General features: G+C 42.9%; 1 protein-coding gene across 2 annotated transcripts in view; it reads right to left on the bottom strand.

Moving 5' to 3' along the window:
- Positions 1–27,249, bottom strand: part of Als2 (Amyotrophic lateral sclerosis 2) — a 74,148-nt gene that overhangs the window by 42,001 nt on the left and 4,898 nt on the right. The window contains exons 4-19 of one of the 2 annotated variants that reach the window (XM_077687342.1): positions 24,224–24,333; positions 23,781–23,847; positions 21,474–21,645; positions 19,042–19,297; positions 18,471–18,500; positions 15,350–15,512; positions 12,639–12,767; positions 11,249–11,377; positions 10,561–10,622; positions 9,868–9,934; positions 8,509–8,720; positions 6,238–6,396; positions 3,778–3,941; positions 3,590–3,699; positions 1,354–1,431; positions 1,103–1,251 (exon numbers count right to left, since the gene is read on the bottom strand). In XM_077687342.1, coding sequence (XP_077543468.1) covers positions 1,103–1,251; positions 1,354–1,431; positions 3,590–3,699; positions 3,778–3,941; positions 6,238–6,396; positions 8,509–8,720; positions 9,868–9,934; positions 10,561–10,622; positions 11,249–11,377; positions 12,639–12,767; positions 15,350–15,512; positions 18,471–18,500; positions 19,042–19,297; positions 21,474–21,645; positions 23,781–23,847; positions 24,224–24,333 — 2,057 coding nt within the window. The remainder of the gene's footprint in view (positions 1–1,102; positions 1,252–1,353; positions 1,432–3,589; positions 3,700–3,777; positions 3,942–6,237; positions 6,397–8,508; positions 8,721–9,867; positions 9,935–10,560; positions 10,623–11,248; positions 11,378–12,638; positions 12,768–15,349; positions 15,513–18,470; positions 18,501–19,041; positions 19,298–21,473; positions 21,646–23,780; positions 23,848–24,223; positions 24,334–27,249) is intronic. The other variant, XM_077687343.1, reaches the window with a different exon arrangement.

The following is a 27,249-nucleotide window of genomic DNA, read 5'->3' as shown; positions in this document are numbered from 1 at the left end:
AAAGTACAGTGGCAGCCATTCATAATGTAACCACGTACCATGCAGGACTGGATGCATTGCCAATTTTTGTGACCACCAGTTTGCCTCCCATTGAACTCAATGCATAGACATACTGCTAGAAATGCAGTCCCCCCGACGCGCAATACCATTTATACGTAGTGCACTTTTCTGGGAAGGCTTTCTGACTGACCACAGCAGCTGGCGTGCCATCCCAGGGTTACAAATAAAAAAACGCAGGAGAAGGGCGCAGTTCTTGATTGATTATGAGGTTTAACGCACTGACGCTGCCCAATAAACGAGGTGTGCCGTAGTGGAGGGCTCCGGATTAATTTTGACCACCTCAGGCTCTTACTGCGCGCCAAAATCTCGAACAAGGGGGTGCAAATCTAAGGAACTTTAAAGATAGGTCGTGCATGTGACTTGGTTTGAGCATATTTTGGTTATGGTGCAGTACCGCCTATAGTGCAGTACCCGCCTATAGTTGCAGCTCCCGTGACATCTGTTATGAGCACTAAATGTATTTGACCCTTTCCCATATTGGCAGTACTATACGATGTCAATGCAAAAACAACAGCTTTAACAAAGTAATTCGACCAGACCCTACCTGTAGTCTACGACTGTCCCAATCATGCTGCAGCCCATCCAAAGCACTGGCTGCTATTCCATGACCCAACGACCTACTACATTTGATGACCGGGTCATCTCTTATGACACGTCACTACAGATAGCACCCCGGCTGTGGAGCCAGACCCACAATTTGTTAAGCGCAAGTGGAGAGCAAGCAAAATTTTTGAGTACCCTATCATTGGCATTTGTGCACATTCCCCCCGCTCTACTAACGCCCCAGGGCAAAATATCCATATTAAATTGGCTCCTCCTTTAACTTTGTTATAACAAGGTTTTGAGGCATTTCAATGTACTTCAGCTGCCTGCTACGCTTAGCCTTACCAGCATAACTATCCACACACACACACACACAGTGTAATATATCTAGGACAAATGAGATTGACGAATATGGCAGTCTAAGCAAAACCTTTTGCTTTCAAAGAAACACGCACAGCAAAATAATTAAAAAAAAAAACGGCGTTGCTAAAACCCTGACCTGTCACGGCGGACAAGCGAGTCGACATCCGAAATGCTGTGTTCATCAGCGACTGCCTTCTGATATACACCCGATATCTTGATGCCTTCACTCCACACTCCACAAAAGCTGCCTTGGATGGTGTCTCCGTTGGACAGACTCAGGACACCCTGTGCAGATAGGACGACATAATCACGCACAACAGCTTCCTCAGTTGCCACAGGCCTTTTTCGGCAAGTTAACAAACGGCCCTGAAGATCGAGCCCTCCTACCTTGCCATTCAGGGAGCCTCCAGCACCAAGTTCCCCTTTGAAGACAGTGTTGTCCTGGAACATCATAGTGCCGTACCCCTGCAAATATTTCCAGAGAGGACACATTACCCAGTATAGCTTACCGAATTATACTGTTGCTACTGCGTAATTATGTACTGAATAATCACTGTCGCTGTTTGAAATATTTTCCTTTGTTGAATGGTAGCTGGCAAAAAAGGCTCAAAGTTGGGGGTGTTGGTAAAGTCTTTGTAAAAATTTTCTAAGCCTTGCAAAAAGTGCACAGGCCACAAAAACTTCAATGTACAAGCTTACATCTCGAGCCAGACTGAAACATTTCATGCCGAAAAGCTAGAGAAAACACCTTTTTTTCTTATTTTAATAAAATATTTTGCCACAGTCAAAGGTTAAGCTTGTTCTTATAATTGTATGTGATCCAGAAGGCTTAAGTTTGGCCTAGAAAATTTAAACAAAGACTGTAGAGTCGGACAAATCTTTAACTAGCGTGCGTGAGCAGCAATTTTTCTCTCTTACAACGCTCTTATTAAGAAGGAACAGCCAAACAGACGATAGGCCCAGCTGAGCGTGGTTTCTGAGCATGCATTTAATCTTGACCCGTTTGCAACTTGGCTTCTGTCCTACGGCACCGATGCATGAAAAGTCGCTCCTCGCACACGTCAGTTAAAAATTTGGCCGACTGTACATGCCTGGTCAAAACAGTGCAAAAATGAAAGACATATAAGTAAGGGTGCGCGCATACTCGAAACTTAGAATACTTCGTGAATAGTGTTTGCTATTCCATTCCATTTGCAGTGCAGTGTCATCATTCGAAGCATTTGAAGTTTTTAATATTCAAAATTTAGAAATAATAGAGCAATAATAGTTGGCTCTGCCATACAACATGCAAACTTTCAATCTTCAGCGCACCACAAGCCCTTCTAGGTTGGCTTTTTCACACGACTTGAAAGCTATGCAAAAAAAAGCTTATCCCATGTAAGCCTTGCATGAAACTAGTCTATGTGAACCGTGTTGAAGTGGAGCGCTATTTCTATATACATATATGTGGAAAAGTTTCCTTTCAATATAATGGCATGAGTGAGGAATCAAAAGTCACTACTAGTAGGCAATGCTTGCAGTAAGGTACAGGGTATACCAGCATTTAGCTTGCAAACACCTTTTTAATGACTAAAAGGACTGCAGCCAGTCAAATATACTCCCCCTATTCACACCATATTAAGGAACCCATGTGTCTTCATGGCAATGCGTCATTTTTTTTTCCATTGCTTTGATATTGTCTCTTAATCTCTTACTATTTTAATTTTTTGTTTTGTAACATTTTCTTGTCAAGATCTAGTACATGAACACTCACGTGTTAATCCTGACTGCCTAGGTCATCTTTTTTTACCAATATTTTAGAAGCTCCACACATATTGAAGAAATGATAGTCATATTTGAAAATATTTGATTCAATTCATAGTCAGTTTTTACTATTAGTATTCGATTTGCAGTTTCAAATTTGACATATGCACACCTCTAAAAAGAAGCAGTCTGTCATCTCTGTTCCTTAGTCAGATTTTGGCCCTGTTCCACTCAAGTTTTGAGTGCAGATGGCACATCGATTTGCCCTATTTTATTCCCTATGAAGTTTGTCTATGACATTGCTTGCGAAATTATTTTGAAATAAGTGAACACTGGTTGTTTTTATAGGCAGAAGGTTATACAGCACAAAGACATTTGGGGGGGAACTGGGGCTGCGCCGCTATCTGTCGACAAGCAACCAAAATTTTGCAGCTAAGATTACAATCTTACTTGATAACACTGCATTCCTCTGACATTTGGCAATGTCTTCCCCCTTTACAACCATTAGCAGAACTAAATTTTCGCTCAGAGCACATAGAGTACACATTCACCTAGTGTTGTTCTCCCTGCATTGGACAAATGACCTCAATACAAAACCTCTGCATATTGCTTGGAGATTTATGTATGGAGCCCTTGTAGGTTTACAAAGTTAGTATTCTGCTAAAGAGTGCAGCGGTAGGCCACGTCTAAGATGATGACCACTGACTTAAGGCTCATGGCACATGCACCGGCAGTCTCCAGGGCTCATATCGTTCGTACTTGTATGTGCACATTACCGCAAACGTTACATTAATTTTATTTTTGATAAAGCACATAATAAAAATAAGAAAGCTTTGCACCCGAGCATTAATTTGTGCAAGAACAGCGAGAGAACGCTTACACTGAGATTGTTGTTCACAAAGTTGCCCTCGTAGTAGATATCATCGAGGGTAACCATGATTCCATTGCCGTGGCGGCAGTCATCATGCCACATGCCCATGTACTTTTCCCCTGAAAAAGAGAGCAGCCAGTGGATTCCCTCAGCTGTCAGTTCTCCCATCTGACAAACGCAGTAGGTGGTGCACAGACCTTCCTTTTCATTGTCGAGGACGCCGTAGCCGTGTCGCTTGTTCTGCTGCCACTGGCCAATGTAGATGCTGGAAGAAGACAGGTACCGGCCCTCCTTGAGAATGCCGTGGCCGTCCTTCAACCCATCCTTGAAGAACCCTTCGTAGAGGTCACCGTTGGGGTACCTGCAAGCAACCCCACCCACTCACTGTCACAACCAAAGGTTAAGGGGAACAAAAAAATTGCAAAGCATGAATGCACGACTACACCGTGACACCAAACATGCACACATGCTCCTGTGGTATTAAAAAGGCAGCTAGTGACTGTTAGGATACAAGATGCGAGCCAGTATACACTGGCAATCAGATCTCTAGAGCACACGGTGAGTGCCACCTTTTACAGAAAGAATAACTGCCTTTTCTTCCCTCTTCACTGCAGCCTTGCAAAGTCAGGGCCAATACTTCAGGCAGCTCCTCCTCTGTCCTCGTGTTTGAAGGACCAGACATGCTGCTTGGTCAGACTTGACCTGTGACACCGGCTCACTGAGAGTGACCGAACCCCACCTGCTTATAGACACCAAGTTTCCCACGAATTTCTGAGAAGAAAATATTGCACAAGTATGAAAAGGTAGGTGGCTGTGATGGTTGCCTGCACAACAAGATCTTGGTAAAAATGGGATCCATCGATTTCATTTTGGAAGGCTGTTTCCAAACGAAGCCCAAAAATTCTACTTCTTTAGTGTTTTTAAGGGGACATTAAATTGTTAAAACAAGTTGCCTATAATGGCAGGTTATAGTGCTATAAATACGAATACACCACTCATGGCACCAGTAGTTGCTTATTAACGTAGAAAATACCAAAAGTGTGAAAACTGGTATTGCCGCCCCATATATACAGTCATGTCTCGTTAATGTGGACGCCTGCGTACCCCAGAAAAATCATCCATAATGTGAGTTGCCTACAATAACGAATCAAGGTCAAAAACACAAACTTTAAGGAACACATTCTGAAGGTGTCTGACTTTTAAAGTGGCATATTTCCTTTTTCAGCTGTGCGGAAACCTCGGTCCGTTTACGCTTAACATCTGCTATTGCCTCGGCCAAACTGACCAGAAAAGTGTACAGCCTTGCCTTTTATGCGCATCGAATATTGGCACGAACTATTATCGCCCTCTTCTCCTGAGCCTCAGGACTTGCTCTTTCCGGTGTATACTGCACTGGGCAATCTTGTTAAATAGGAAAAAGGTGTCCCCCTCTCGTTCACTACCCTATAGTGTTGTTCGCTGATCCCGGATGTTCCCTATCTAATTCGATGGTACTGCAAGGGAGAGCGTTCCGCGATAAAACCATGCTTCGGCCACCAGTGAGTTCCCGGTACGTACTGAGGCCTATGGGGGTCGACAGTCATTTTTTTATATTTTAGCTTTGTGGACCCATGTCCATAATAACGAGACAAAAATGCCTGTATTTACCCATTTTGTGCCCAAAATAGCCGTCCATAGTTCGGACTGCGGGTTTCTATATTAACGGGCAGGATTGCATGGCGAGAGACCGGTCGCCGAACATTTCGTCCATATTGCGGGGTGTCCATATTAACGGGGTCAATATTATGTATTTTCCTTGCACTAAGATTTGTGACATAACAAATCGTTAGCAGAAAAACAGGATTGGGAGAGTTTTCCTAAATTCCCTCCTGGTGGAAAGAAAGAAATAAAGAACACTAACGTGGGGACATGTAAATGTGTGTGAAAACTTTTGTGGTGGTAGTTTTTGAACTAACACAAATTTCGTTCAGCAAGCATCATAAAACAGGGTTCTCCATTTCTCATGACCCCACCGAGTAACCTTTGTTTTTGTTTCCCTTTAGGTTGAATTAATAATTTATTCACACCCAAGCCAAACCAAATTATTTGTGCCAAGTAAGCATGAAAGGTATCATCTTCCCTGGCTTTCTTTATTGCCAGCATCTATACATACGACAAGCCACAGCTAGAGTCGCGAGATCCTTAGCACAACTCCAGGAGCAGATACAAGGCTGGGTCCGAATGCGACCAGCAGGAACCAGCTGGTTTATGGTTGCATTTTTGTCGTACTAACCTGTACGTATGATGATTCATTTATTCCCACAGCAAGTGTTCAATAAAACCACCTCCCCGCCACCATCGCAGCCATTACTGATACAACCTTGTTCAAGGCCGTACATGACACCTATTGTTCATAGCATAGTCATATGCACATCTGTATTATTCTGTTATTGTATAAAACCGCACATTCTCTTGTATTTTACCACTCCCCTCAGTTGCACCCTATGGGCCTTGGAACTACCTATAATAAGTAAATTTTATAGGTGCACTAGTGATTTTCCACGGAGTGCTCCTCATCCTATCAGTTTTGCGAGCAAAGAAAAAGAGACGAGCAGGTCAGTCCAAGTGTAAAAGAAAAATTCAGTAGCGCTCGGGCTACAACCAAGTCCAACACACACCTGGCGCTCCCGAGCCCATGGAGTTTGCCATTCTTCCAGGTGCCCCGATAGACGGTGTCACCTCCGTTTCCAGGAACAATGTACTCGCCTTCTCCGTGCTGCAGGTTGTTCTTGAATCGGCCCGTGTACTTGCGGCCATCAGGCCAGGTCAATTTTCCGCTAAGAGCAAATCACACAGCATGTGCAATGAAGCCACAGGGATCATGAGGCCAATGGGACAAAGGCTAGGGACAACACTGAATATCAGTGCTTGCTGCAATCTAACTATGAACACGTACCAACCCTTACAACCCTCAGTCCCTATGAAGAAAAAAATTTTCTTATATGACCAACCAACATTTCATTTAGCAAATGCCTTTGCTAAATGGCATTTGCTAAATGGCATTTGCTAGAAAGCATTCGCTAGAAGGCATTTGCTAAACGGTGGCAGAAGCTGTTAAGAATACAGATATTGCCCACAATACTGAGACAAGAATATCTGATGTCCTACAGGTTCTATTTCTTATGGCCTTGTACATTGCCTGAAGTTGGTGAGACCGAAATACTACCGTGAAAAAGTTTTGCCCCTACTGAAGCTGCTAATAATTTGAGTCGCTTTATCAATGGGGGCTGCACCAACAAGGCATCAATGAACTTATCCGACCTTATGGGATATGCATATTATTGTCTTTTTATATTTATATCTTTTTATATTTACATTTATTTTATATTTAATCCAGATATTTGTAACACAAGCCACAAAAATTTTTCCCCCTCCTCTCTCCACAATAGAGCTTGCAAAAGTGATTGATTATCCCAATCATGGGTGCAGCTGCAACGAAGGACCACTTATTCAGGGTTCGTACAGGCTTCAAAAGCAAAAATTCACGGGTTTTCAAGGACTTTCAAGGACCAGAAAACACATTTTCAAGGTCCCAATCTAATGTTTTATCTGAGATTACTTATAACTTTTTCAACACAATGCAAAAGTTTTTTTATTGCACAATACCTAAGCACATTAGTGCCTATTTATATAGGCGCTAACAGGTTTATGAATGCTCCCCCACCTTTTTTTATTTCATGATTCGCGTTTTTCTTTTTTCTTGCTGTTTTGCTCAGGCTGTCTTATTTCAAAACTTGGCTAATCCTGCCTGCATCTCTTGCTTGTCAGCAAGGGTATCAGATGAAATTAAATCGGCGAGTGTTGCTGCAAGGCAGGACAAACTATGTACACATCTGCTATTTGCATGTAAAAGCAAACGCAGATGGAGCATATGAGGCACAGCAAACATGCAATGAGCGAGCGTCCACAGACTTAATGGAAGATGCAAGATAGAGAACAAAAGCCGGCTTTCACTGGATTGTATCCTGACGTGAATTGGATTGAGAAGTGCCTGCTCGCAATGTTGCCTCGTAATGAAAATTCACCAAACTTGTTGCAGTTTCACGCAATACACTGAAATTTGATTGTTGCAATGTTTCTTTACATTTGTTAACACCTAAAATCCCCGACAAAACACTTTAAATTCTCGTGAAAAGACAGGGTCATTGATTCTCTCCAGGAAAATCAAGGGTTTTCAAGGACCATTTAAAAATTCAAGGACTTTTAAGGCCTTGAAATAGGCACTTCTAAATTTAAGGGTTTTCAAGGACCTGTGCAAACCCTGTTGTTATAATATCAACGTTTTGATCAAAAATGACACGTGACTATCAGGTTCATTTTAGAGGGATTAACTGCAATCCCAGCAATAAAGACAACTACAAATGCCCTCTGCTCATTTCATAGCTACGCCTTCATACCCAACAGCAAAAATATTCAAAAATTTCTTGCTTTGCGAAATTCCTGCACACAACAAAAAAAACTTAACCACGAAAAATCATAACACACATGTTATGTGACAGATGGCTGTCAGCCATTATTTAAAAGCATCACAATCACTTCTTGGTCTACGCTCGGGTACAAGTTCAGAACGGCGATAGCACATGCAGTGTATCATGCCGCCAAAGCGACGGACCCATTATGTCAATGTGCAAGTGCGTTATGGAAGGAGATTGTGCTTGATGCACGACGTTTGCCTTTTCTCAGCTAGTTTGTCATTGCTGCAGTAATCTGAAAGTTCCTGGAAACAACTCTTATGGACCCTTTGTGCCATAAACTCTATGCGCCATGCGAAGGAACAGCCAGCCGCAGTGATGAGGCACAGGAGCACCTTTTCCTATGGGAGGCAGCTCGGAGGCACAAAACAAAGGTTGGCAAAGAGCCTTTGCTACAGGCAGACAACCGTCACTTACAACCCGTGCAGCTGTCCCTTGAGCCAGGAGCCCTTGTAGGTGGCATCCTTGTAGGCGGGCAACTTGGTGAAGACATGGGAGGCGTGGCGAATCATGGGGGGAGTGAGCCGCTTGTCCAAGTGGCCACTCTTCAGGCTCTGCACCGGGTTCTCTCGCTTATCACTGTTCAGCAGGTTCCGAATGGCCTGATTCAGGCAGCACACCCACTCCGTCTGCAGGTCAACCACCACCAGGCACAATGTCAGATAGCCTTCAGGATTTCGAAGGCTTGACGAGGTTTACATGCCAAAAGGAAGAGAGCTTTACATGCCAAAAGGAAGAGAACAAGCCATTTCATGCGCTTCATTTGTACAGCACAGCATACAAAAGCACCCAGAAGGAAAAACACGTGTTAATACGGGCTTGTTGGTACATACTTGGCTTGATAACAGCGCCAAGACAGGACACAGAGGCCCAGTCCCATGTTGAATCCTCTGTGTCCTGTCCTAGCACTGTTACCAAACCCCAGAAGGAGCACCACATTCGATACGAGTTAGAAAAAACTTTTGCACAACTAAGCCAGGCAAAAAAAAGATGGACATGGGAGTGTCAATATGGTTAGTCCTTACCCTGACTAGGTTTATGTAATAAGAAGCCTGCTCACATAGCTGGCACCTACAGGAGCCCACGGGCTGAAAAATAGCTCGGTATGGACAGCATGCTCCTCCGTCAAGTGGTGATAAATTTAAACCTCAACTTCACCAGCCTTGCTTCACCCGACTGCTGGCACAATACGTACCAGTTGTACCACATGGTACCGAATGTACCAATCAGCCCCTAGAATGTACCGCTCAGTACGGACAATATCTTAGCTATACAAACATCAACATCCACAAATAAACTACACTGGCACGCCATTTGCTCGGCTAGCCTGTTTTGTTTTTGAGCATTTCAGTTCATTACAACTTTCAGAACCTTCCTCAACTTTGGATTTAGGTTGAAGAGCTTTATTTTTGCATGAAGCTCTGTCAGTTCTTGTGCAAATTTTGACAGGAAAATTTGTGTGAGCCAACAGCATCAATTTTGCATGAAAACAAAGGTTTTTTTTTTGCAGCAAAGAGAGCACTAGAGGTGCAAAATTTTTTGATGGCTGCAGCTCCTTCACTATAATGGAAGTTTTGCTTGTAGTAGCTCTCTTGGCTTACAGGGCTAACAAATGGCAATGCCTGCGATGAGAACCATAGCTGCTTTTGAAGTATTTCCTTCAGCCCCTGCTTACATACCGAAGTGATGGGAAACTTTACAGTACTAACTTAACATTACAAAAGCTTGACAAAATTTTAGTTAAAGTCCTGAAGACAAAAAAATCCTAAAACTTGCCTTTTCAGAAGGTGTAGGGCAGGTGAATGCAAGTGTTTCCTCTGGAGCAGTAATTGCAAAAACGGTCCTAATGAACAGAGTAAAGATAAAACTATATTTAATTACACTTCACGCTCATACTTCTAAGTCTAAAATAACTAGAAAGTAATATGAAGGCCAAACTAGAAGGCATCTGTATTCTTGCTCTGTACAAAAGGACCATAAGAAGTCTGAAATGCTTTAGTTATGTGCAAAAGAATCTATATACAGTATAATCTTGCCAAATCTTTTTGTTATATTAATTATTTACCACAAGCTGTACTTTCTATTTCATGCACAATGCTGATCCCATTCATTTTACTGAATTCATTATTCAATTATTTATTTACATTCACTGTTGTACTATTCGATACTAAGGCTACAACGACCACCAGGTTTATCATACAAGGTTTTGTTAGAGAGCAGATCTGTAATTTAATGATAGTGAACGCACAGCAGAATGTTTGCTACTGCAGAGAACACTGTATGTAGTATCCTGTGCTATAGCTCCAGATGTTTTATGGCCTTTAACTGGTTAGCAACTAACGCTTGTATTTGAAAAAGAAACCACAATTTTGCCAACTGGCCCAAAGAATGTGGCACACTGCAATGCATCAGCGCATGCTAGTCCCTGATCTCCCTGACACCCTTCAACTTTGAAGCATGGAGACTTACTCAGATTCCATGTCTGCCTCCACCCAAGCCACTTCCAAGTTGTAGTTTTGAAAGCCACTAAACTGAAGCAGCCATAAAAAATCAAGATATAAAGACAATTAGCGACACCCAAGGCCAAGAATGAATGAAAGACACTTATAGCTTCAACGTAGTATTAACTTGAAGCAAAAATAGTCATATGCAAAAAATATTCAGTTCAATTTGCACTCACTCTCTGTTTCCGAATTCCATTCACAGCAAAAAAATGGACATGCACATAACTCTAATCTGTCGCTATATATCTCGTAATTTTGTCCACATTAGTTCTGTCGGGCATCTTCCCTGCATACTTTTGCAATGTTATCTTTCACAACTGTGCTATTGAGCCAAAAGGCACTGTTGAGCTAAGGTGGTGACTCAGGCTAGTTGTCACGTCTCAAGGAAGGCAAAAAGAGTGCTTAAGATGCAAAGAAGGCAGCAACATAGGGGTTTATCTAACAACTGAAGCTTATCTACACAAGCAGAAATATAAGCTCTGAAAAGGAAACCATGTTGTACCTGTTTTCTCATACCAAAATTTCTGGATAGGTAAAAACTACTTAAATAAATAAGAATTTGTTTTTTGACCACCCTGCCTTGAGCATCCGAAGTGCGTGTGGCTTGGTATAATTACGTGAGAGGACGTGACGCAAGAGAGCTGCCCACTCACGTGTGAATGAACGAACTTGTCGTGGAACAGCACAAAATGGTGTGATGCAAAGCGGCCAGCCGATACAAGCTGCAGCGGGCACGACTTGCTGTCACGCAGCATTCGGCACTCGGGCATCCTGTACGCGTCCTGCAAAGGGAAGGAGGAGTCCCAGGGCACAGGATGAGAATGACAACTCTACTAGCGCAGTCCTCTTTGTTTAAAAGCATGCACACTACAGTGAAACAATCAAGTATGGCACGTTCTTTTCCTCTTTTAAATGCTACAATTAAAAAGCAATGTCTGGAGCATTTGCAATTGCAATAAAAAGCAATTGCAGTGCAGTAGATATATATATTTTTTTACGTATATACAGGTAAAAAAAATCTTACGTAGCCATGCCCATACATTGTACACCCTACACCTGCCGAAAATTCTGAAAAAACCACATCTAATTGCACACTATGTACCATCCAGGGAACAATAGCCTGAACCCATGGCAGGAAGTTCAGGCAAGAATGAAGGCTTGAATAGCATGAAAAAAATGTCAGCAAGTCTTCTTCTAATCATGCTTCAGGCTTGAATAGCATGAAAAAAAAAAAAATGACGGCAAGTCTTTTAATCATGCTTTTTGTTGCATTGTGGCAAGGCAGTGTATTTACATAATGCAATGCCCAGGTGAGTTTCGGACACATAGGCTGCATTCAGCCAGCTCTTCCCTAGTACCTTCATTTTTTGTCACCCTACTGGCAGATTATTGCCTCACCACCAGCTCACCTTTGTAGTAAGACAAGGGTGCCTTTCTAGCCAACAATTGGAATGCTTTAAACTAACCCATGCACAAGAACATGTGCAGAAGAACTTTTCATTTTGCTACTGGGCTTAACACTAAGTACTAATTATATTGAATCATGCAATGGCTGATCCTACCTGGTAAAGGTAAATGTCAGCCCTAGCTACATTTTTACCCAAATGCTTCATCAGTCCGCGGCCTACCTGTGAACAGTCTTCAATTTATTCCACTACAGCTACGACAACATTCAATGCCAGCATGGACAGCATGTGATGCATTTTTGCTCTGATTTGCCTCTACACACAACTTCCTTACATAGCATTTAGGCTAAAGATTTGTGTGCCAGTCTGACAGTAGCCCATTTAAGAGCCATTTTCCTAGGTAGCACTGGTAGCACTACGCACCAGCTTACTTCAGTGGTGGGAAGCTTGTAGGGGTAATTTGCTCTGGCTCTGGTACACATGCTATATACTTAGTCAGCAATAGCACACAAATATGTGCATCCCCTGCTTGGACGAAATGCAACGAAGAAGACGCTCAGCTCATTTTGGTTCCCCCATTTGCTCAGAGCACAATTGTTTTGAACACTCGGGCAATAAGGCTCGCAAGATCCCTTACTGCCAACTTCTGGCTGACAGAGTCCCAGAACAGTTTCGTCGACTCGGCCAGCTTCACTTCCTTGGTCGCGATGTCGTGGAGGGCCAGCCAGTCATTCAGGCAGGACTGCAGGCTGCTCCAAAGTTTTGTCTAGAAGGGGAAGCCCATACCAGTTAAAAATAGAAAATAGGTGCATGAATTAAACTGTCAGAACTTCAGATAAAATTAAAAGAGTAAAGCAAGACAATAACCAAAAAGACAAAAATTATTTAAAAAAGTCCCCCCCCCCCTTGCCATTTTTTTTTCTTCCTCTTTCAATTTTGTGAGCGTAATCCTACTTCAGCAGTGTGGTTCGAGTTCGGAGCTTTGGTAGCCAAGATAGTCTTCCTTAAGAACCAATTGCCCATATACCAACCAGGCTCTTCATGGTATTGTAGCAAACCATTTATACCAACGGCATGCTTAAGCTTTATGTCCTTGCTGTTACCTATGAAACTACCCACAACTACAGCCAGTCAAATCTTTAACTATCTCATGAATGCAATAACTTCACTGCAAACCAGTGCCTTATGACGGCTCTAACCTGCAAAGTGCTTAATGCTTAGTTCATGCACAGAAAGGACGAATGACACGAGTACTGCTTGCTAGACCGGACGATAACAAAACAGAGGCCAATAACAAAACCATGAGACTACAACAGCGTCGCCGCTTTCCTGAGGCATTTCCAGATAACTAGTACATGTGCATGCACTATACAATTGATCCCCGTTCATTCAGCTTCAGATCCTCTGCCAACTGGTCAAAGCTTATGAAAACAGAAATGATAGCAGTAATGGTTAAAACAACGGTATTTTTAGCTGTGCCAAAGGGGGAGCAAAAAATTCCTGAGTGCAGTGACAACTGGGTGGACAAACAAAAACCAACCGATTGTGCGCTTTGTTAGCATTGCCAGGAGGAGGAGGAATGCCTTTATTATCAGAGGGGGCATGAATGCCCTGTTGGGGAAGGAAAGGGACATGCAAAAAACAAATCTATTCTAAGTAACGTTCTGTGTACGTTAGTACATTTTGCACAGACGGCACAAGTGAAGCTTGGTTCAGCACACTAAGATGCATGCAAGTGGAACTGTAACAAAATGGTGCAGTGGGTTCACCACTAAGGGTTCCTCGAGATTCTCACAAAAATGTTCTTGTGACTGACCCCACGTGAAGGGAAAAAGTAAAGTTGTTCACAGATGGTGAAAGCAAAGCCATAAGCAAAGTCTAAGGGTCAATTTAGTGATACAGCTGAACCTCGTTATAAGAGACACTGATGTAAGAGACAAATGGGTATAAGAGACACTGTTGACCCACATGGTTGGCTGCCCTATCTTTCCCATTAAATCGACCTCTTTTATAACAGACATCGGATGTAGAAGATTGGTTATAAGGGACAAGTCATCCTTGAACTTTAATCAATAATCTCGCTTGTAACAGACATTTTAACTTCAGACGCACTGCCACCAGTCACTAATTGCAGTTGCTTCCATCCTGGAAGCACAGGTGAATGACAGACGCCTGCAGTCACTATTTATTATAACTTCAGCAAACACACAGTGGTTCAGTCAGCTATGAAATGATGATGAGAAGCCCTGCCAATGGAAATGCAACTTACAGAAGTGGTTGAAGCTTACTGCCATCTATTGGATGGAGTGCGATCGCACATGCGGGTTCTCCCACTCGCATAGCTCCCAATCAAGAAGCATCGCAGATGTTGAGTCCTGCAAGCATAATGAATAGCCCGAGCCCACAGCGGAAGAAGCTGTGCGCTCTGCCTATTCATCAGGCTTGTGAACTCAACATGTACGATTCATCTTCCACAAACGAGGAAAGAAAAAAAAGCTTGCAGAATCGGTTGTAAAATACAGTGTAAATACAGTCATGAAGCAAACAAGATTCGGAACTGTTTCATAAATTCTGGGGGCCGAACATAAATTAGAATGGATCTTTTGCAACATGCTGTAGCGTTCTTTTGAGCTTATTTTAGTCATATGGTGCCCACATTGAACTAGGGTCTGATTAGTAAGTGAAAAAATGGTTCCCTGCTTATAAGAGACATCTGATATAAGAGACAGAAACTGCTCCCCGGTACGTGTCTCTTATAAAGGGGTTCAACTGTATTGAATCACTGATATATCAAATTATTTTTCAATTCATTTTGAATTTGATATAGTATTTGTGCTTGACTTTAGGCGGAAATTTTTAGTGATAAATAAGGTTCAACAAGGTTACTTTATCCTGTAGAGAATGTACTTAATGATAAGTTGGCTTAAAAAAGTGACTTTGGCATCCGCTGCACAGGACACAAGGTGGGGCCCTTGCTTTCAATGAGTAAAGTGTGCAGAATGCTTGACATTACACTCCCAAAGCCTTAACAGATGCCACATACTTGCCGCATTCCCCAGCAGTGAATCTTTGCATCACAGCCTGCTTCCAGATACTGTTGATCTTTCATGCTCGCAATGAATATGCCAGATGGCCAGCAGGAAGTATTTATTTTGGTTATGCCAGTAAAAGAGCGCGTCAGGCTGCATTGTGATTTTATTTTGTTTCGTTAGAACATACTTCCAAAACGCTGCTTTATTCCAAACCTAAATTATTAAGTTTGCCTAATAAAAACATCTCACTTATCCAATGAGCAGTTTGAGTGAAAGCGACAGCTCCCAGACAGAGGTATCAAAAAGTCTGACTTGCCTGCTGGTCGAGGCTGGCCAGCAGCCTGCTGAGGAGTCGTGTGTACTCGCCGATTCTCTTTAAAGGAAGGCTGAAGAGCTGCTGCAGAATGCTCTGTGAGCTGAGCTGGCTGGTGTCGCCAATGATTTCCTTGGCGAAGTGACTGAGGGCATTTGGAGAAAACCTAGCGAAACAAACACACAACATTACACGAACCCGCACATTGGTGACCGACTGAAATCTGACACGTACGGCACGTGCTCAACAAAAGAAACATCAACATGGTAATCGTGAGTTGTGCCACAGCCTCAGAGGCAGCATCCCCCACAGCCCCCACTGTGTTCATCCGCCAGGAACAGAGTACATAATTTCGGAAATTAAGAAGGCAGAAATAGTTTCTGTGCCATACATGAAGTCTCTCAAAATACACATAAAAAGCAGGCTGAAGTATCAAACCGTGCCCTTTTGCTGAGAAATTGGCCTGACTTTATCCCCTTAACAGGAGAGTCGCACAAATAGTGAAGCGAGCTAGCAGCCACTAGGTAGAACTGCAGTGGTGGTTATCTCTGGGGGGCCCCACATAAAGTAGAAAGAGAGAATGGGGCAAGAGTTATCACCTGCCATTTCGTTGTAGATAGAAAAAGCCAAATAACCAAGTTTCCAGGACCCGAGGCCTGCCGGCAACTGCGATTGTGCCATCTTCCTAACAAGCACGTTATTTCAGACGGCCAGAGGAATGTCAGGGCGCAATCTCAGACGCCACAGTTGTACATACAGAATCAGGTAACGAGAACAACGTGAACACAGGACAAATGAATGATATGGACACGACACAAGCGTGCAACACACGTGCCACGTCTATTTCTTCCGTTGGCAATGTCATGACCTACTTTTGTGCCTTGCATCGTGACTGCTGTTCTCGTTACTTTGTCAAGTACAGTTACAGTTAAACCTCGTCATCACAGTTGAACCTCGTTATCGATGGCAGGTAAAAGCAGTGGTCATACAGAAGTAATGGTTATGATGAAGCAATTTCCACTGCCCTTTCAGCTTTGTTCTAATGACGTTTCGCTGCCCGTACAACCGAGGACAAATGAAAAGTGAACACGAAAATATGAACCAGGACGCACAAGTAGCGCAATTTTCCCCCCCGATCTAATTTTTACTACTGGTTTCCAAGAATGAAGTGCGGCAACAGTTATTCCTCAGTACACCTGAACTCTACCTTTTAAGCCCATGAATGATAACCCCCGATTTTGCACGCTCTGGTTCATATTATCGCGTGCCCATTTCACAGTGTTCTACACACTAGGTGACAAACAAGGACAGGTGCCCACAAACACCGGGTAGGAGGTGCACTAGTACTTGGCTTGCAGTGCGAGTCCCCATGCACACAACAGATCTCGGGCTAAACAGCACGAGGTCAAGCCTCGTGGCCAAGCCCATCGCAGATGTAAATGTGCGTTTAGTCGTGTGTTTACGTGCTGCGAGAACTACAGCTGTTTTAGATGGTTGATGGCTATCACGTTTGTGTCAGCCCCTGTCCAGCCATCTGGTGCCCACACCAACCACTGAGCAGAACTAAACACTATTTTGTTTTGTGTACACTCTGTGTAGGTTTGCAACCATGTGACTAAACTTCTTAGTGCCTTTCCCTTTCTTTAATGGTGCCATAAAGTTTTAAACAAAAAAAGTTGAGATATAGTAAATAATTGGGTTAGGATTCTGAGTTAGGTCCTTAAAAAACGCCAGACCTACCAAATCACTGGACATCTGTGTAAACAGCCAGCTACCGCAGTCACTCAGTTACTAAGGCATTGTGCTCCTGAATACAAGGTCGGGGCCACTGAGGCTGTGTGTGTGAGATCTCTACCACTATTAAAAAATTAACCACTATTAACCCTTTCACTGCCACGTATTTTTATAGCTTGTTCTCACTACCTGCCTTTTTTTTTCCAGGTTCATTTGGTGGAAATTTTAGGCTCGTAAGGCACTAAAATGCTCAGCTGGACATGTAAACACTTTTTTCAGGATTACCTCATCCAACAAAAATGTTGCATGTTATACAAAAAAAGAGCACTAAATTACTACAAAAATAATTACCCATTAATTAGTATGTCCAGCTGTTTAGAAAACTTTTTAATTATTTTTCAAAACAATTCCCCACTCAAAGCGGTACCCCGCAGCTAACACGGAGATAGCGAGACCCCGTTCGCTGCTTTGGTGGCCTCTGACTCCACAGTCAACGCTGCCAGTTGCAGGGGTAAGATGAAGCGACGTGCAAAAAGCAAGAATGCCCGTGTGTTCGAGTTTTCGGCACACTTTAAAGATCCCCATGTGGTCAAAATTAATCCGGAGCCCTCCACTACGGTGCACCTCAACGCCTGCTTTATGTTGGCGCATTAAACCCTAAATCAATCAATCGAAGATGAAGCGACGTGAATGAAGAAACATGCACTCCATCTTTTGTATAAAATTTACCTGACACGATCTACACATTTACATGACTTTCCAGTAGATGGTGCGACATTCCCCCAATAATTTTTTTTTACACAAGTTATCTCGGGAGTGGCAGGGAGTTCAATAAACAGGCAACACGAGTATACTCAGGCGTGGCAGGGTGTGTGGGCGTGTGGCTTCCCGAGTTATCTCGGAAGTGGCAGTGAAAGGGTTAAAGGACCATTAAAGAACTGAAGAAAATAATTCACAGCCATTCACTATGGTGCCCTTGATGGCCTAGGTGTAGCTTCGATGGGTAAAAAACCACAATCTGAAATTTGATTGTGCACTTTCAGACTGTACATATGATGTGCCAATGCAGACTAATACAGACATGTTACCTCAGCTGAAAATGAATGGAAGAAATAGTCACTATGTTTGAAGTTACTGTGAATGTGAATGGGTTCCTATTTACGCTAGTTTATATTCTGAGTACGCCGAAGTTCGCCTGTGTTCTCTTCAGACATTAAAACAAAACATGCCTGTGTCCTTGATAATAGAAAGAAAAACAAAACAGCCATGCCACAGTACACCACAGCCCATGCTAATAAAATTTCCTAGTAAGCCATGACATCCCTTTTTCGTTCGCAAAACAGTGCTTCACATGCAAGGGTGCTAAATTTGGGAAGTAGTAAAAACTTACAAAGGTGATTCCAGCTCTTTGAATTTAGTACTGCAGGAGACAGTTAGTATAGCAGATTAGAAGCATTACCCGTTGGCATGCACGAGATAAAATACATGGTCTCTTCTATTTGCCTGCCCAGAGCAGTTCTGGGCAGTTAGTTCCTGGTCAGTCCAAAACTGCTTCTGCCATAGACATTCTATGGAAAAATAAAATACGGAGCTGCTTTGGAGCAGTTCTGGGCTGTCCAAAGAGACAAATAAAAGAGGCCAACAATTCAATGTTAGTTTTCTAAAATGTTTCTCTAGAAATGCATTATTTCTTTTTTTTTTTTTTGCAGCTGGTTGTACACTTATTTGAAGCAAGTCTAGCATCAAACATCAAAGTAAATTAAAAAAAAGAGAAAAGTTATGCAAAGCTAGCAGCAACGATATAAAATGGATCCACAAGGGTAAAGCTAAAATAAGAAAACCCCAAGAAGGCTAATTTACATGACATATATCAAAGTGAAAAAAGAGAGAGAGAGAGAAAAGAGCCCAATGATTTTCTTTTAACACATGCGAAGCAACTAGTATGACACCCATCAACTTACACCAGCATCCTCGAAAGTGATGCAAAGCCCCCGACTGCCAAGAAATTGCTGACTGCTCGGGTGTACGACCAGAAGACCTCGAGCCAAGCATCTTTGTTCTCCAAGATTGAGAGGGCACCGGAAAAATGGCAGTTTTGCAAAAGCAAGGTCAGGTCGTAAGCATTTGCCGACAACAGCTGGACGAGCGTCTGCGTGGTGCCAATCACACTCTTCAGCGGCTTGCAAGCATAATCAGGGACGTCAGCTACCAGGCTGCCTGCAATAACACACCAAGGAAAGGAAAAGCTGGTCATGCCCCTGGGCTGACAACTACAGCCATTCGTGCCTTATCAAGGGCCGACAGAAGTTCAAACCTTAACACGTACGGCTCAGGAACCGAAGTGGGAACTGTACATCCATTTCCTCAGCCTGCACTGTGTGCGGTCACACGCATGTTAAGTAGAAAGCATTGCTATGCCCATGCATTTTTTCCATCACACACTCACTCTCACCTCTTTACAAAGTGTTGAACTTACACGGCAGCAACCAGAGTCAATTGAGCACACACGTTTTTCAAGCTTGAATGGCAATTGCAACATCTCGAGAGCAAAACAGGCACTCTCAATGAAAGAAATAAATCAAGAAGATTAACAAAAGCCTAAATAACAGAGTGTACTCAGCTTAAAAGAGGCTTCAGCTAATTTGCTCTGGCCCTCCATTAAAAAAACATTGAAAACTACCGAACAACAGATTTGGACTTAATAGCTTGCATTTAAGATAAAATTTTTATATGACGAGAGTAGAATTTGAATGTGGCCCAGGATTTTATAAAAGTCAATGTGAAAAAGCTGGATAATTTAGGCAAGTTCCAAACTTAACCCTTTAATGCTGGAATTATGAAATATGCCGCAAAAAAATTTCGTTTTTCGTGTTTCGGCTTTAAACAGACCCCGTGATTGCATTCCACAGTTGTATTATCTGGGATGCAACTTAATCGCCAACTTTGAGGTTTGTCGCGAATTCGCGACATCAGGCATTTAGGCCAATATCTGGAATGCAAATTTATCGCCTACTTGGTCCTTATCGCCTACTTGAGCCATCCCTTTGTTTGGGTTTTTGCGTTGCAAAAAGATTGGTCTGCTGTACGATTTGATGCACTAAGCTGTCATCAAAAAACCCTTTGCAATATTCAGTAGGTGCTCGCACAGTGTCTCTTTCAGGAAGAGTGGTATTCCAGGATGGGATTTCCCGCTGTTCTTGACAGTCTGTTTTTTTTTCACTTCACTGTCTGTTTGGCCGAGGCAGCTGGGAAAGGCACCACATCACCGTTTTCATCTTCACTGCTTTGACGGAGGCTCTCCCAAGGGTGAAGCTCATGCTTGTACATGAGGATCGTAGTCAACATCGTCGTAATCACTGTCACTAATTCAGCTATCGTCACTGTTATCCTCAGGTGGCAGGCGTGTGCGAAGCCCTTTTCTTCCATACAACGATCTGACATCCACCCTTTGCCATAAAATAAAAAAAACCATCATACCTGCAGTCCCCGCAAACTGCCTAAATTGCCGAGTGTCGCGAATTCGCGACATACCACGAAAGCAAGAAGCATGCAACAAAAAAACTATTTTTCGACAATGTAACACCTCATGGGCAGTCTCCTGAATGCGTGCAAATAGAAAAAAAATATTGGAGGACCTTGTACTCACTATGGTTAGACAGAAAACGACGAAGAAGTGAGAGCTGTCGCACGTGGTGTGCAGCCTGCCAACCGATGGACGTACTGAGTTTATTTTCAACACCTTATACGAGATGGCACTACCTGTCTGGAGCGCAACCACCATCTCTTTGCCGCAAACACATCACAGCCGCCACTGAAGGCAGCAAAGGTTTCGCGAGTTGGCTGGCCAGCTTTATTCAGTATGTCGCGAATTCGCGACAATCGGCATTAAAGGGGTAACTTTACAACCTCATCTCCTGTTAACATCTATTTAATTACTTTAGCTTTAAAAATCACCAGAACATTCAAAGCACAAAAAAGATTTATAACTTTATTTAATATGTTGAGTGACTGCTCTGTTTACTAATGTTTTGTGAAAGAATTCCAGATTAAAAATTATTCATACCAATGGACACGAATTTTGCCGACTTTTGGTGTTGAATAATTTAACGTAATTTAGCAGCTGCATTTTTGCAAAGTAAGACATTACTACAAAGTTCAAAATTTTCCCAATTATGAAATTTCTGACATTTTACTTTAGAAAGCTGAAGGCCTCACACAAAGCTAGAAAAAAAACCATGTTCCAGACTTGCTTAATTCCTCAAATGCAATTAGCCATTCCCTCGAATTGGTTTTGTGGTTACTGAAGTTGCTCTGCTTCATGCTGCATGCAGTAGTATTTCCTCTGATGAGGCAGACTAAAGCAATTATCTGCCAGAGCAAAAACAATGCGTACCATCCTTCATGAGGTGGAGAAAAACTTTGTTTTGCACCATGCACAGACTGCTGAGACAGCGCCGCTCGGAGGCTCCAAACTCGTAAAGTGCCTGCACTTCGTCGGTCTCCTTCATGTTGATCAAGCAGCCAGAAGAAGGCCCACCAGCAAAGACCTGAGTAACGAGGCCGCCCTACAACAGAAAGTGTAAAAATGTGTCTCCTCGAAGCACAGAGGGCTCAAGCATGCCTCCTCTCCCTATACGACGTGTCACAAGGAACAACAAACACATCCTAGGTTAACAGCCCCTTCACGCCCCTCATAAAACTCACAAAGCATTAAACCGGAATAAATATAAAAAAAAAGGACTTCGTAGTATTAATTTTGCATGTGGAAAAAGCATAACAGTTGGTATAAGAGTGACTACCACTCACGGTCGATTGCAATATATTCTAGTAGTGTCTTTGCTCATTATATATGCGCAATGTATGGGTAAAATGCAAGTAATGCATGCATCTATTCCCTTGCTTGCTCTTGGCTACTTTCTATGCCACAGGATCGCAAGCCTGAACACCCCCCCTTTCCTTTATACGCATTTTTTCCAATCCAAGCTGCTACACCTTAGCAATGTTAAAGCCTTTTTATTTACAGTCCTACTTTTGAGGAACGACGCGACAGCAGAAATTAAGCAGGAATGCTTGGCTGATGCCTGGTGAGAAAGCACACACACAAAAATTCTGACAAGCAAAACTAGAGCCTCTGCACTGACCAAGCAGGAGCTGAACATTTGAAGGATGTCTATTGATCGACAATTAAGATTACGATATACCGAACACATCCACAGAACAGCAAACCATAGGTGTTTTTTTTTTCTTGCAAATGTGCCATTTTTGATACAGTAATCCCTCGTTATTACGAAATCAACGGGACGGTGAATAAATTCGTTATAAGCGGTATTTTGATATAAGCGACAACTCGAAAAAAGATAAAGCAGATGAGCTTTAATTGCACCACGACTGCAAGGAATCAAAACACAATGCATTCAGTGAAGCAAAGCTTCTTTCAGGTGCAAAAAAGGCAGTGAGCTTTGGCTGTTTCAAGTTCTTGCTGGGTGCGAGCAACCCCTGCTTCCATTTGACCAAGCATTGCATGAGGCTGTGGTCGCCGCCCATGAAAGTGGCAGTGGTTGCAGTGTGGCCAATTTACAGGCCGGGCGTTTGGGCGTCACAGAACGCTACGCGAGTTTTGCATTGGAAAGCGCCGCAAATGCTGTGGCTCGAGTCTGAGGTTGTGTTTGTTGAGATCAAAAAACGATTATCCGCTCATTTCGGGTGCACAGCGCAATCATGAAAATTGACCGGTTTTGCACTAGGGGCTTTGCATGATCTCTGGGAAGTTTTTTCCCTAGGTGTGCAGCAGCGAAGTTTGCAAAACAAAAGTTTTTCGGTGCCCCGTTGTCGACCAAACTGCCAATTCTAAGGCTTGAGTGTCGGTGTTCGCGCAGCGTCGTGTCCACGCCATTGACAAAGGTCTAGGAACAAAATTCAGTGACCCTACAACACATTTGAACCGTTTGTCTGAAGTCAGATGGCATGCATCGAGCATGACCGGCGCGAGAAAATCGCCGGGGAAAGACCAGCTTGAGTTGACCCGCCATGTTGGCAGCCTGACTCGCCGCTGGGTCGCCACCGCTCGGCCATGCCTCTGCTCGCCACTTCGCTCTAAGCGGGTCAAGCTCTTTGTGCACTTCGAATAATGCGGCCTAAAATGCATCCGTTTGGGTTAGGACCAGAATAAAGTTCGAATAAAGCGATATTTCGAGTAAAGCGATTTCGTTATAACGAGGGATTACTGTACATGCATACTATAATGTGACTGCAGACAGCAACATGCTAGATACCTTAATGAAAATTCAAGAACATATTTTGCTTTTCTTCCTTTTTCTTTTTTTTTGCTGCAGCACAATACAAAGCCGCATCTGTGGGCGCAGCGTGAGATTAAAGGCACAGTACGGGCTATGCCTGTTGTTCTCAAAGCCCAAATTTCGTATTTCATTAGAGAGTGAAAGGAATAGCGCTAGAAAGATAGGATCACCTATTAGAAAAATTTTTCCCCTCGTTATATTTTCTTTTCACTGTGATGCAACAATATTATACAAAATTGCACAAAGCTAGAGACAAAAGACTTTTTCCCCAAACTTCGAAATTTTCACTGAAAAGTCAGTTTCAGCACCAAATTACACAATTGGGAGGTTACCATAAAATAAAAGAAATTTTAAACATAAAGGCAACTACAATGTTGGCAAAGTGCCAGGCCAACACAACGCACCTTCTTCAATGCAGTTACAGGGAAAATCTTCTTGGACTTCTGGCATCCATGCGGGGTTTTCTCACACCTGGAATGTTGGATACATATGCATGAATAATCCAGGAAAAAGCCATCCGTACACTACCTGTGCAACAAGTAATGCGAGATTTATTATAAAGCACTGCTTATTTTCCTATTTTATAAGATGTTGCAGCAAAGAGCAAGCACTCAGAGTACACAAAAAACGCTGGGCAGAAACCCACAATGGGGTTTGCTACGACGCCGGGGTTAGGGTTACAGAAAGGTATTTTTATATCTGAACAGAAAGGTCGTGCTAATGCTGCTAAGCAGTAGGGCAAAAAACACGCGAACAGTCGGATGGACAAAAGTAAGACTGTAAATTATTTTGTTTGAAGCTAGTACAACAAGCTGAGCCAGATACATTTCTAAAATTCACAACTCACTGATGTTGGCCACAACTGTACATCACAGGGTAAGATCCGCCACAATCGGCCAAGAACAGGGAATGAGTGTGACCAGCTGCGATGTCAAAAACCAAATCGTTCCTGGGCATCTGTTAAAAAAAGGAACACGCATAAGTATGCTTTTTATTCAGCACAACGGCCCCACACACCAGGGAGCCTCAAATGAAACAAAATTCAAAAGTCCAAAGTGTCTTCCTTCTAACCGCACAAGATATACATACAGCTGTGACAGTCGCAGTATTGCAAGAAGCAATTTCCTCCAGCTTGCCAGTTGGTCTTAAAGGAGTACTGACACGAAATTTCAAGGCTCAGATAACTATGCTTTACATAGTTATCTGAGCCTTGAAATTTCGTGTTTGTTTGTATATGGAGATACCCCCTCGGAAGTTTAAGCCGTAACCGTTCAGTAGAACATATTTCAAATCAATTTTAATTCTTGCATGCACAAGAAAGAATAAGGCAATTAACAAGGTGGCCACAGTGCAAAAACAGAGACAATGAGCATGAGTCGGAGATAAATGCTATGAGCAGCAAGGACAGTGTGCCATCTCCGAGTGGCTCACGTAACAGCGTGGAAATTTTTTAAAAAGTAAAGCATTTAAAAACCAATTGCAGCAGCCCCTTTCTTGGAAGGGCACTGAGAATTTCTGTGAGCTCAAGTCATTCAGTTCAAAGCAAGATCAAAACACATGCTAACGCCATTACGTGGCACAGGGACATACACACACACACACACACACACACACACAGACAAAAAAAAGATTTCTAGACTTGTCCAGCGATTCCGAATTTGTGGCTCTTGCATGACAATGTTGAGCCACTGTACTAATGGCCCATCTTTGGCTGCTCCCCCAAGTACATCACCCAGTCCTTGTCCCATCATGTTACGGGGGGGCAGGAGGCAACTCAGTGACGGCAGCAACGTTTCCGTTTGGACAAAGTTATAGCACAGTGCGAGTTTTCAACTGTTTTGAATGAAGTAAAAATATATGTATGCTGCTTTCATGCTCCCTTTGCGGTTTTCTCCAACACACTGATGCTTATGGTCAGCCCTCTTCCTCCTCAGGTTACAGTGACAGAGTTTGCTTCTGGCATTGCAGTTGACTAAACCTTGCGAGGCTTGGTTGTAAGCATCAGCAACTGTTTTCAGTTTGCTCAATGCCCTAGGCTGCTAAAGTAAATTTCTTGCCATCTGTGTTCTGACGTTGGTCCCTTGCTCGCTAGAAATACGTATTACACTTGAGTGGAGACTGTGCGTTTTTGCAACCTTTGTGTGCCTTTGCATTTCGTGCAACACAGGTACAATACAATCACATTTTCTGTTTCACCACTTCATGGAAAGTTTTGGGTGGCCTAAGAGATGTCATTACTGCTTTTTAGGCATTTTCAGGGGTAATATGAGACCCAGATTAACTTACCACTGCACACAAGACTCATGATTTCATGCATTCACTGAATTTTTTTTTAGGCTTTAGCAAATGACGAATCGGCTATGATTGGTGCACCTGGAAATTTTTTTTTAACATGTGCCCCTTCTAAACACAACTTCTAGTGTTGGGTCACTGCACGGCATTGTCGATTGATTGATTGTAGGGTTTTACGCGCCAACGCAATGCAGGCGATGAGGCGTGCTGTAGTGGACGGCTCCGGCTTAATTTTGACCACCTGGGGATCTTTAACACGCGCCGAAATCTCGTACACACGGGCATTTTTGCTTTTTGCCTCCATCAGAAAAGTGGCCGCCGCATGCACTGCGTTGTCAGCTTGTTGCATCTTGTTTGCTCGGTGCATATGACGCCCACAGGTTGGGAAGCGTACACTGGTGCGCTGACACCACGAGACACAAAGAGGTTATAAATATCAGACATTGAAAAACTTTCCGAAGGACACAAGCAGGTAAACACAAGAAACCCCATTTTGTATTGAGTTATTGTATTCTTGGCCTATGCACAGCACGCATATGTGGAATGGTTTGTCCCAAAGCCCTGTTACATTGTACACGCAACCACTCTAATACAGAACAAGGACTTTGTACCATGATTGCCCCGTAGAGGTATTGCCTCTCGCCCATAGAAAGAGAAAACCGCAGCTTCAGAACTCAGGCGTTGTACCCGCCATTGTGGGAACACAGCACTTGAATCTCATGGCTTTCTCATACATGGGGCCGGAAACTGCTGCTACAAAACTTTTAGCGGCTCCCTACAGCCATGGGGTGCACATAGCAAGAAAGAATTTATGTCTTCTTCTGGCACCACATCAGAAGAGATCTGTGCTGCTTCTCAATCATACAAGGTGTTATAACATTCTGATTCCAAATCCGAGCAGAATGAAACATAAATCAAAAGAATATTACCTTCAATCACTTTCAGCAAAAACTAAAAAATCAGGCACTGTGCGCTACTATCCCAGACACATCACATCTGTGCCACTGTCATCTCCGACATTTGTTATCAACGTAACAGGGCAAATTTTGAATGCACCACCGCGACCACACATGGTTGCACACTCATTGCCACACATGTACCACTGTGATCCCTAAAGGGTTAAAAGAATAATAAAAAAAAACTTTGGAAAGCAGCAAAGCCAGGCATATACTTCTAATGCAAGCAAATATACCTTCTAGAATGGTAAATGGTGACAAACAGCTTTTATTTTGATCTGTAATTCTTTTTCTCCGAGTTGAAATTATTTAGTTCAAACTGGCCACTTTAAATATGATAGCCCGAAATCAGTATTACGCATTATTTCACTTGATGGCAATTCAGTAAGCCAATAAATATGGAGCTCCTAAATTTATCAATGCTTGCAGAAATGAAATCCGATTTCAGCAAGGATACACAAATTAATCGATTGATTGTGGGGTTTAATGCGCCGACGCAACACAGGCGATGAGGCGTGCTGTAGTGGACGGCTCGGGCTTAATTTTGACCACCCGGGGATATTTAATGTGCTCCGAAATCTCGTATACACGGGCATTTTCGCTTCCATCAGAAAAGCGGCAGCTG

Source organism: Haemaphysalis longicornis, unplaced genomic scaffold (assembly GCF_048455015.1).
Source record: "Haemaphysalis longicornis isolate Haplotype H1 unplaced genomic scaffold, Haemaphysalis longicornis Haplotype H1 scaffold_1, whole genome shotgun sequence".
Taxonomy (NCBI): Eukaryota; Metazoa; Arthropoda; class Arachnida; order Ixodida; family Ixodidae; genus Haemaphysalis; species Haemaphysalis longicornis.
The sequence above is the reverse complement of the archived record's forward strand: the minus strand, read 5'-3'. Positions and strand labels throughout refer to the sequence as shown.